The sequence below is a fragment of the Cucumis sativus genome, chromosome 3, assembly GCF_000004075.3.
Source record: "Cucumis sativus cultivar 9930 chromosome 3, Cucumber_9930_V3, whole genome shotgun sequence".
NCBI classification, from domain to species: Eukaryota; Viridiplantae; Streptophyta; class Magnoliopsida; order Cucurbitales; family Cucurbitaceae; genus Cucumis; species Cucumis sativus.
This window is the reverse complement of record NC_026657.2, coordinates 17211678-17223983: the sequence shown is the minus strand read 5'-3', so window position 1 is coordinate 17223983 and position 12306 is coordinate 17211678. Positions and strand designations below refer to the sequence as shown.

General features: G+C 34.3%; 2 protein-coding genes across 2 annotated transcripts; both read right to left on the bottom strand.

The window, feature by feature from the left end:
* Nucleotides 1–3392: 3392 nt before the first annotated feature.
* LOC116402483 lies at nt 3393–8196 on the bottom strand. Its single transcript, XM_031881782.1, has 8 exons — nt 7747–8196; nt 5181–5899; nt 4947–5093; nt 4550–4861; nt 4318–4461; nt 3778–4234; nt 3544–3639; nt 3393–3438 (listed from the first exon to the last, which is right to left on the bottom strand). Exons 2-6 carry the CDS (start codon nt 5889–5891, stop codon nt 3779–3781), a joined length of 1770 nt encoding a protein of 589 aa, XP_031737642.1. The 5' UTR covers nt 5892–5899; nt 7747–8196; the 3' UTR covers nt 3393–3438; nt 3544–3639; nt 3778.
* On the bottom strand, nt 8037–10231 carry LOC105435094. The gene is made up of 2 exons (XM_031881783.1): nt 9934–10231; nt 8037–9544 (listed from the first exon to the last, which is right to left on the bottom strand). The coding sequence occupies exon 2, from the start codon at nt 9320–9322 to the stop codon at nt 8210–8212; it is 1113 nt and encodes a 370-aa protein (XP_031737643.1). The 5' UTR covers nt 9323–9544; nt 9934–10231; the 3' UTR covers nt 8037–8209.
* Nucleotides 10232–12306: the final 2075 nt, after the last annotated feature.

The window sequence follows — 12306 nt, the reverse complement described above, 5'->3', positions numbered from 1 at the left end:
ACTGAAGAATATGTACATATGACTATCTTACCTCCGAAAGTAGTGAAAAGAGTTGGTCGACCGAAGTAAAATAGGATTCCAAGTGTCGGTGAAGCACCAAAATTGCATAAATGTGGTCGATGTAAAGAAACAGGTCACAATAGATTAACATGTACCAATCCAATTTCATACATTCAGAAGTCGAGCATACAAGATTAGTACCCGTCTTGGTACGTAGTAATAGTTTTATACTTTCTTGGTTTGTGCTTGAGTTGTTTGCATGATCACGATGTAAAAAAGGTTCATTGTTTTAATGCAGGTGGAAGATGCTTATAAAATTGTGTCTTGTGTTGTTTGCAAGATCACTAAAGTCATCTCACTGACAATTCTAAGTTGAAGACTTTTCTTCTTCAACTTCAAGACTTTCCTTCTCTTTTTATTTATCCTACTGTAAACTGTTTATAGAATATTTACTCATTGTATTTTTTTTTACAATGTTTGTATTACGTTGCGTTTAACAACCATTTTATATGGTATTTGGTTTTTAACAGAAATGCTCTCCTTTGGCATCTGTTCTATAAATTTCTGTTGACTGCAAACTTGTGCAGAATATGAATTTCTGAGTGTATATTTTGTTTTATGCCCTTATTTGATTTGAATCTGTTCTATAAATTGTACAACCGTGTCACAAGTTTCTATACAGCCGTGCTCTTGAGTTTAAGGAATATTTTTCACTTTAATCTCATCTTTCTGTAAAGTTTGAATAAGGTAGAACTTCATAGCTAAAGCAGGAGGTCGTTTTTAACATAAATGCTCTCCTTTGGCATTTCAAGCTTTTTGAGAAAGACTTGAAATCCTATTATGACCTAACACTAAACTCCATAAATGCTCTCCTTTTGCTACTGCAGTATTAATGATGCAAATCTTGCTGATTACTTTTAGTTTTCACATTCTTTCTTGACAACAATGTCAATAAAGTTACAAGGTTCAGCCTCTTCAAGCATATGAACCACCATTTGCATGGAGGGCCTTGTAGATGGAATCTTAGTCGTGCAGCGAAGTGCGATCCTTACCACTTTGACTGCGTTCTCCACCTGAGCCTATGATATGTTTGGATCTACCATCTCTTTCAGATTACCTTTTAGATATCTCATTCTGCTTTCATGGCAGGTGTCTTAGAAAATGGGCTTCTTTCCTGTTGGTACTTCCATTAGAACAACTCCAAAGCTGTAAAGAATAATGTTTGAACCATCCGTGAGAAGTAAAGAATATTGTGTGCTTTAGAACTCAATAAATGCTCTCCTTTTGCTACTACAGTAGTAATGATGCAAATCTTGCTGATTACTTTTAGTTTTCACATTCTTTCTTGACAACAATGTCAATAAAGTTACAAGGTTCAACCTCTTCAAGCATATGAACCACCATTTTCATGGAGGGCCTTGTAGATGGAATCTTAGCCATGTAGCGAAGTTCGATCCTTACCACTTTGACTACGTTCTCTACCTGAGCCTATGATATGCTGGGATCTACCATCTCTTTCAGATTACCTTTTAGTTCTCTCATTCTGCTTTCTTGTTGCTTTCCTGGCAGGTGTCTTAGAAAATGGGCTTCTTTCCTGTTGGTACTTCCATTAGAACAACTCCAAAAGCTGTAAAGAATAATGTTTGAACCATCCGTGAGAAGTAAAGAATATTGTGTGCTTTAGAACTCAATAAATGCTCTCCTTTTGCTACTACAGTAGTAATGATGCAAATCTTGCTGATTACTTTTAGTTTTCACATTCTTTCTTGACAACAATGTCAATAAAGTTACAAGGTTCAACCTCTTCAAGCATATGAACCACCATTTTCATGGAGGGCCTTGTAGATGGAATCTTAGCCATGTAGCGAAGTTCGATCCTTACCACTTTGACTACGTTCTCTACCTGAGCCTATGATATGCTGGGATCTACCATCTCTTTCAGATTACCTTTTAGTTCTCTCATTCTGCTTTCTTGTTGCTTTCCTGGGCAGGTGTCTTAGAAAATGGGCTTCTTTCCTGTTGGTACTTCCATTAGAACAACTCCAAAGCTGTAAAGAATAATGTTTGAACCATCCGTGAGAAGTAAAGAATATTGTGTGCTTTAGAACTCAATAAATGCTCTCCTTTTGCTACTACAGTAGTAATGATGCAAATCTTGCTGATTACTTTTAGTTTTCACATTCTTTCTTGACAACAATGTCAATAAAGTTACAAGGTTCAACCTCTTCAAGCATATGAACCACCATTTTCATGGAGGGCCTTGTAGATGGAATCTTAGCCATGTAGCGAAGTTCGATCCTTACCACTTTGACTACGTTCTCTACCTGAGCCTATGATATGCTGGGATCTACCATCTCTTTCAGATTACCTTTTAGTTCTCTCATTCTGCTTTCTTGTTGCTTTCCTGGCAGGTGTCTTAGAAAATGGGCTTCTTTCCTGTTGGTACTTCCATTAGAACAACTCCAAAGCTGTAAAGAATAATGTTTAATTTAAAAGCAGGATTCTGACAGAACAAACTTTCCATTTTCGTGACTTTCAGCAACTAACACAATTAAGAAAATCAACTTAAGCGTCAAGAATGCCTATATCCATACATCAGAAATCCAAAAATGTTTCTAAAACACCTGCAAAAAACAATTAGCATTCAAAGAGGTGAAATTTTCATACAGCGTGTGATAAATTGGCCTTCCTAATTCTAAGAGCATGAGAATGTTGCTCTCACCTGCACTGCAGTACATTATATAAAAGTTCTGCACACTTTACAATTTTCCCAAGAGAATGAAATAAAAATTTCATACCATAAAACAACAATGGTATTCATTCCATTATATAAAACCATTTATGTTCATAGTTTGGAACATATACCATTCCTTCAAAAGTTGGAACTAAAAGTCAATACATGGGATTGTTGGTCCATAATTGAAATGCCAATTGTTTTCTAAAATATGACATGTTTTCTTGACATAATGTAGCTACATCTAAACCAGAAGCTTCATATTCGAAATACTTAATTGTAAATACACCACAATCACTATTGTTGCGTTGTAGTGGAATGGAGTCAACAATGACAAGTGGCCAAGGTTCCTTGTGTGTTGATGATCCGCCTCTCCTAACAAAGAATCCAGTAGTATCGAGCAAATTTGGCACCATCTCTCGAATTGACATTAATATGCTTCTCATATCTTCGGCACTCGTAAGCGACGGAAGCGAATCCCATACCTTAACTTGACAACGTACCAAGTCCAAGCATAATAGAATCCAATGATTGCCATGGATATTGAATGGAGAGTAAATGTAATCAACATTCGCCCAAGGATCTTGAAAGTCTTGTTTTGATCCGACAACATAGTCAACCAATCGATACTCCTCCTTCAAGTGAAATGGTCGATTCTCTTTAATACATTCTTGGTATTCAGGCCACTTCGCAACTAATAGTCGCTGGAAGGAAAAAAAACACACATGCATATATATCAAATACAATAAGACAATAAGACAAATATCAAAAGCAAATTCAGTACATCAAGTATGGTTGCGAATACAAACCATGAAGAGTGTGTCTACAGTTGTGAAATTTTGAGCAGAAGGTATCATGGCTGACTTAATGTTGAAGCGAATGAGAAGAAAGAGTGCATCCAAATGCTAATAGAAACAAAAGAAAACATATAATTCGGTTATGCGATCAAACCAACTTCTTGAACATACTATTTTTAGTTAACAAACATGGTTTTACTAAGTGCTCTAAAACTGTAAATAAGAAATAATAAGAAAAGTCCTTACCTCATCCGCCAACCACCGACGACACATGAACAAGTCTCTGAAAAAATTCCTTCGATTTTTTCCCGTGAAAAGTTTCACGCACCTCATCTTTTGTACGCTTGTCTGTGATCCAAGCTCTGAGTCGATCTAAATGGGTGTCAGGTATCTTGTGCATAGGACCATAGACGGATGGTTGAGACTGAGAGGTGGTGGTGGTTGATTTTGTAGACCGTTTAACTAAAGCTGTGAAGGGGGTTGACAAGTGACTTGCACGCTTGCTACGTGCGGGTCGAACGTGTGGTCGTTTAGTGGATAATGGTTCTATTTCCATGACGTCTGAATCAAAATAGGTAAGACATTTTACTCCAATTTCCTCGTTGAAATTGTCAACGACGTCTATTGGCTCCTCCAAATCAATATGAACCTTCTTATCCAACTCGTCCATTGTGTCATCCTCCGTGCGGTTTGCTTCGACACCCTATGGAAGGTCAAAATGAATTACTAAGGATAAAGCATTAGTAAGGATGATTTTCACCCCATTACACAACTTTGATTCCTAACCTTTTTTTGAAGTTCAACGTGTTTCACCACATCACTTGTGTCATCCTCCTTTGGCATCCACAACCAAGAAGGTGTACCGGGTTTGTCAACATCTTCGGTCTGGGCATCATGACCTTCAACTCCCGTGCAGTCTCCTTCTTCACCCTTTGGAAATGTCAAAATGTATTGGTAAGGAACACTTTGAAAATGTTAAACAAACTTTGAAAATGTTAAACAAACTTTGATTCCTAACCTTTTTTTGAACTTCAAGGTGTTTCAATATAGTCGACAGCGTTGATTTTAGGCTTCCACGTTCATTCTCGAGAACCGCTACTCGATATTTGAGTTTTCGAACAACTTCTTTCATCTTAGACTTCCACTTCTTCTTTTTCTTACTCTTTTTGCAGTCATTGTCATCATTACTAGCTTCTCCTGGTCGTTTTGAATCACCATTCTTCTCAGAAACGGTGTTAGATGGATGGGATTTCTCAACAAGTTCCTCTGAAGACATTCTTAGATGCTCCTCCTCTTCAGGCATCATCTCAATTACCACGTTAATTATGAACTACAAAGTGGAAATGTAGTTAGTTAGTCAAAACATAAAGGAACAAAGTCATGCATTTGGTAAGTTACTGTTTGTTGATACTTACCATTGGCGAGTCAAACACTTGGCTCTGTAGGACATGAGACTTTGGTGATAGTTCGCACACCCACCTCAACATTCGTGGTATTGCATCGTTGCTTACTTTATGTACACCACATTCAGTGATGGTTGGTATAGACTCATATGCCCAAACCTATTCCATGTTCGACAAAACAAGTTTAGCAAGTATCCCAAGATATATGTATATATAAATATGTGCATAGGAAGTAAAGTAACATACCTGTAACGCTTGCGGAAATCCCATGACAGTATATTTTGTCTTAGTTGATTTATTCTTTCCCTTGGCATGTTGCATGTCCAAGGCTCGTTTTAAGGCAGAAATTGTACGTCCAAAAACCAAACCTCCCCAATCGTAATTGTTAAATGTGGTCCAATCATCTGCAATCCTAAATAAAGTTCGGTCCACTTTCGTCCGCCTATCTTTTCCTAACAATGACAGCTCTATAAAGTACACTAGAGCTAATTTAACTATGTCATCGTCATCGTCATCCCCCTCGTATTCCACAAATGTGTCCTCTAAGTCACTTATATAAATACACTTTTTTTGTTCGAAGAACTTCTCCAACAACCTACTATTCCCAACCAATTCAATAGGCTCTGGTTGAGAACTCCATAGACCCGTCATCATATTAAACTCTCTCCTACCAAAACTGCACACAACTTCCCCTATCTTGAAACTGATATGATCAACCCTTTCATCTTCCACCTCCCTTAACAATAAGTAGTGGATGAGCGGCCCATTAAAGACTATATTAAGATCCAAAAAGTGGCCAAACTTTGTATTTCTAAATAAGGTTAATGGATCCGGTTTCAATTTAGCCTTTATTTTACGCGTACTGTTTTCTAAATGAGATAAACTGCTTACTATAGACTGAAAATGATGAGCAGGGTCAATCTTGTACATGGGACCGTTAGTTAATGTCGAAGCCATAATAAAACCTGCATAAAAAAAACTAATTAAATATAATTGCATAAGAGACTTACTAAACATGAATGCACTCTCATCTTGAGACTTCTACTCAAATTTTGGTAGGTGCGAGATAGGTGTTGATAGGTGTGAGATAGAAAAATTGAAGGCAAAGTTGCTAAGTCTAATAAAATTGCTAACCCTAAAGCCTTAACATCCAATAAAATAGCTAAACATGCATTCTACACGGTTTAGGAAGGTTAACACTCTCATCTTGGGACTTCTACTCAAATTTTGGAAGGTGCGAAATGGAAAAATTCAAGGCTATTACTTGCTAAGTCTAATAAAATTGCTAACCCTAAAGCCTTAACATCTAGTAAAATAGCTAAACATGCATTCTACACGGTTTAGGAAGGTTAACACTCTCATCTTGGGACTTCTACTCAAATTTTGGAAGGTGCGAGATAGGTGCTGATAGGTGCGAAATGGAAAAATTCAAGGCTATTACTTGCTAAGTCTAATAAAATTGCTAACCCTAAAGCCTTAACTCCTAGTAAACTAGCTAAACATGCATTCTAAACGGTTTAGGAAGGTTAACACTCTCATCTTGGGACTTCTACTCAAATTTTGGAAGGTGCGAGATAGTTGCTGATAGGTGCGAGATGGAAAATTCAAGGTTATTACTTGCTAAGCCTAATAAAATTGCTAACCCTAAAGCCTTAACTCCCAGTAAACTAGCTAAACATGCATTCTAAACGGTTTAGGAAGGTTAACACTCTCATCTTGGGACTTCTACTCAAATTTTGGAAGGTGCGAGATAGGTGGTGATAGGTGCGAGATGGAAAAATTCAAGTCTATTACTTGCTAAGTCTAATAAAATTGCTAACCCTAACGTCTTAACACCCAGTAAACTAGCTAAACATGCATTCTAAACGGTTTAGGAAGGTTAACACTCTCATCTTGGTACTTCTACTCAAATTTCGAAAGGTGCGAGATAGGTGTTGATAGGTGCGAGATAGAAAATTTCGAAGCTATTACTTGCTAAGTCTAATAAAATTGCTAACCCTAAACCCTTAACACCCAGTAAACTAGTTAAACATGCATTCTAAACGATTTAGGAAGGGTAACACTCTCATCTTGGGACTTCTACTCAAATTTTGGTCAAGTAAAGGCCAATAAACCAAATTAGATTACTAAACAAAATTGCATGCACGGCTAAACATATATTGTAACACCTTTACTAAAATGATTAATAGAGGAGGAAAGCCTACATGTATGTTTAAGAACAAAACTAATTGAATCATTTGTCTTCAAATTTTCTCTAACATATGAATCTTAAATAAATTGGTTTGACATAGGACAAATTAATATGGGGAGCTTCTTGGTTATACAAGGCAACAAAGATTGTATTCTATTGGAACTACATCACTAAAAACATTAACAAAGTAGAGAACAACAATGCAGCTTATGATAATGTCTTTCAACATTGTTCAACATTGTTGTACTGGTAGCTTTGCAGAGTTTAGATGGGATACCAAATATGTTGGAATTCATGTTCTAAACTCCAAGGTATGTATATATACATATATTTGTAGCATGCACATATATAATACATTCTTAACCCAATTATCTATTATTACAGTACATTGCAAAGGAAATCGTATTTCTTCCTAAAAACATAATGGCTCCCACGGTTCTCTATGTCTGTGTGCATACGACATGCATTTCTTCTCTACAAATTTAATGATATAACTAAAATGTGCCCAAAACATCATATCTCAACAGACAACTTAAACAAACAAGATGGATACTCTAATAATAGATAAACATATCTTCAACAGACTAACTTTAAAAAAAAAACTGAGATTTTATTACTCACTTGACTTCAAAGAGGATGGATATGGCACTGCCAACGTAGAGGGGTGGAGAAGAAATGGAGAGGTCCGGTGAAAACAAAGCTGAAATCGAAATGGATGGAAGTGGAGAAGCGTTCACCGAAGTTGAAGTTGAAACTAAAACAGAGACTCGTGCAGAAGAAATGGAGGCGTTCGGTGAAAAAGTTGAAATCGGAAAATATAGTGGAGAGTCGTGGAGAAGAAATGGATGGAAGTGGAGAAGAAATGGACGGAAGAGAAAAACGTTCACCGAAGGCACAAAGTTGAAGGTGGTAACTGCAGAGGCGGGAGAGTTCAAATGCGGGAGGTTTACATTTTTTTTTTTTTTGAACTGCCTTCTCTGTTTTTGGGTTGAAGAAAAGTAAAAAGAAGAAAAGAGGAAGGAGGAAATTAAATGTGAATTGAAATTAAATGAGGGTATTTTCGTCATTTCACCTCCAATTTGTCCTAAATGTCAACCTTTTTACAATCAATCCTAAAAGTCTTTATCTGCCCCATTTTTGGCCTATTTTTGTCAATTCCCCAAGATATTTGAGTTTGAGCTTGCAAAGTAAACATCCTACTGTTGCTCATCTTGATCTGAATAATCAAATCCATCTTTGGATGAAATATTTTGCACTCTCCTCGCTTGATCAAAATCGACATTCCTTTTTCTTGCAATTGTCCTATGCTCAATAGGTTGCTACTTAAATCTGGAATGTAATATACCTCAGCAACAACGTGATTAACTCCATTTATGAGCAACTTTACATTTCCTTTGCCCATGACATTCATTCTAGTGTTGTTTCCCAATTTCACTGAATGTCGAAAATCTTCATTGAGATCACTAAACATTGATCGATCACCACACATATGATTTGAACACCCAAAATCAAGAATCCATGTATCTTCTCTTTGAACTCCATGTTTTTCCTCATAAGACATCAAAAACATTTCTTCTTCCTCATCAAATTCAGCATAGTTTGCTTCTTTGTTTTCAGAACATTCATATTGAAAATATCCAAATTTTTGGCATCGAAAACACTGCACATTGGCTTTGTTGAAAGTTCCCCGACCTCTTCCTCTATAGCTGCCACTACCACGACCTCTTCCTTCATCATTTGTCACTTTCAAGGCTTGCTCCTCCCCACCTCGTCGTTGAAACTTTTGTTCATGTACTATTAAAGAACTTTGTAATTCATCAATAGTGAGAGTGTTGGGATCTTTTGACTCTTCAATAGAAGAAACAATATAATTAAAGTTGTCAGTCAAGGAGCGTAGGATTTTTTCAACTACTTTTACATCTTGCATATCTTCACCATAAGTTCGCATCTTATTTGCCACAATCATGACTCTGGAGAAGTACTCTGTCACCCCTTCACCAGACTTCATCTCAAGAATTTCAAATTCTCTACAAAGAGCTTGAAGATAAGACCGCCTGACTCTTGCATTTCCTTCATACTTTTTCTTCATAGCATCCCATATTTCTTTTGCAGTATTTTTCTTGAGAATGGTCTTCAGAATTGTGCGATCAATGGCTTGGAAAAGATAAATTTTCACTTTCAAGTCCTTCAGCTTCATTTCATCATTTTTCTTCTGTTGAGCATTTGTCTGCAATGACTCGCTAGCTGGTTCAACATATCCAGGTTCTACCAACTCCCAATGCTCCAGTGATCATAGTGACCATCAAAGCGTGGAATGGCTTGTTGTATAAAACTTCCTTCATTCTTTTCCGTAGTCATTTTTCTTTTGCTGCTGCAAAAATCTTAAAGACTGCTGCTCCACACAATACCCAACCTTGCTCTGATACCAGAATGTTGAGATTGAAAGCACACAAATGATTTGCACATTTCACTTCATATTACTCATCAAAACAGGTAAATAAGTGAACAAAAATAAACTAAAATAGAAACCCACTTTAGCTACAAACCAGCAAGTGGAAACGGAAAAATGAAATCAAACAACAATATCCCTAAGTAATAGGAATTATTCTAACTAAACAAAGAAAAAGCCTTTCATTATCGCCAATTAAACATGAAAATTCGATGAAAGGCAACAAGTCTCGATGATTCAACAAAGACATTATAGGGTTTAGTCTAATTTCATCACTAAGATAAATGATAGCAATTACAAGAATGTACAAAATTAATGTAAGAAATTAAAGAAAAAACTAAGAGAGAGAGAGGGCTTACAATTAGAAAATCAAGAGGAGAAAGGGGAATCGTTTTTTCCACTTCAAGGAGCAATATGTGCAATTAAATTCTCTAAGCAGTGAATTGGAGCGGTAATTGGTGTTTGCGGAAACAAAAGCCGGAAAACAGTGACGACCGCGATGTCGGAGACACCGAGGCCGATGAACCGTTCAGTGATGGCAAGGAAATAGAGAATACAGAAATCACAGAGCCTTGTGACGCCATTGTTAAGATCTCAATTCTCGGGTCTTGTTCGCCGGAGAGGAAGAAGAAATCGGCAAACTGAGTAAGAAGAACGTATTTAAGTAACCACGCACAAATTTCAAATCCGGAAAGGGTATTCTTGGAATTGGCAAGTTTAAACTCTTTTTGGTTTGAAAGATTTGTTTACATTAGCCATTCCATTCAAAATAATTAACTAAATAATTAACTATATTGCAATATTTTAAAATATTTATAAATATAGCAAAATTTATCGAATTATAGAAGTCTATTATCGATAAACCATGTCGTAAACATTCGTATATCACTAATTGACCGTACTAATCTATCAACGATACAAATCTATCAGCGATAGTTTAACTATATTTACATTTTTTTTCTAAATGTTGTTATATCTTTAATTATTATTTCTAAAATGACTATTAATTATAATTATTCTCATAAATATTTTGATAAAATTTTATATTATTTATTATTTTTCTTATTTTCAAAATGTTATTTTTTGTATTTTGAATAAAAAATTATTATTTATACAGTGTGGATTAGTTACATCCATATACACGAACCAAAAGTTTAACATCTATCCTTCTTTTAACTATTTTTTATGTTTCTAATAATGCCTCGTTCACGTTTGTTCTTTTCTTTGGTTGCATTATATAAAATATATTTTAACTTTTTTACGGAGTCAAATAAACTTTGAAAAGTTCTAGTGCCATTGAACTTATAAATAAGGACATTTTTAAAAATGATGGTTGTAAATTTAGCAATTAAATTCAAAATAATTAGGTATATAATAACATTTTAAACAATTTACAAATATAGCAAAATTTGTCAATTTTTATCAATTATAGAAGTCTATCACCGATAGACAATGTTGTAAATACTGATAGACAATATGAGTTTATCAGAAATACAAGTCTATCAGCGACAGTTTTGCTATATTTGTATTTATTTTAAATGTTGTTATATCCTTGATTATTATTCCTAAAATGGTCATTAATTCCAATTACGTTTTTTAAAAATAGTAAAATAAATTAAAATATTTACAAACTGTAACAAAATTTTTAGATTTCATTACTGTAGTAGATCAATGACTATCAGTAAGAGAATTTGTTATAAATTGTAAATATATTGTAAAATCTACTCTTTTAAAATTTTCTCAAAATAAAAATATAAAATAAATATTATTGTCAATAATTTTAGATGAACTGTTGTTGGTTGTTTAAAAAATATTTTTAACCATTAAAAGTTTCGATAATACTTTAAAATTTAAAAAGAAAATTAATTAAAAATGGCACTTGTTTCTATTGTAGTGATGAAAATTGTTAATACCATGAGAAAGATTCCAAAGTTTTAAAAGTTACATTAACATTTTAATCTTAAAAATGGAAGACAATTACATATATTTAAATATTTTAAATTTGTTCATATAAATACTCTCAATTTTCTTTTAGTAATTTGGGGAGTTATTCTACCTCAATTTTCGAAAAACAAAGCATGAACCAACCCTTCATTAAAACATAAAATTGTAGGCAAAATTGAACAAAATCTTAAAAAAAAATCACTTCTTATATATAAGCAAAATATTAAAGTTCAAACTAAAGTAGGTTCATATGAATGAGTTTGATTTTATTTTACTTTGCTTCCTTTTTCAATAACTTGGCCATATACATGTCCTTGATATACTTGTCTTTCATATCTATTAATAAAAGAGGTCGAATTTTTTTTTTTGGATAATTGTAATTGATGGTCATTTTAGCAATAATAATTAAGAATATAACAACATTTAATTTTTTTACAAATATAACAAAATTATCGCTATGAGTCTACCAGTGATAGACCAATATTTGTAACATGATCTATTGGTGATAGGTTCATATCATTGATAGAATTTGACAAATTTTGCTATATTTGCAAATTTTTTACAATGTTGTTATGTACTTAATTATTTTAAATCTAATTGGTAAATTTTTAATTATCCTTTTCTTTTTTTACTTCTCATGTAATACATAAAGCCACATTATTATGAATCCTTTTCATTAATATACAATAATAAGTATGGAGTAATTTGAATTGTAAAAGTATAATCAACAAAATTTGATGATCACTCGGTAAGTCACATATTTTTCCTTCTATTTTATTTAATTGTCC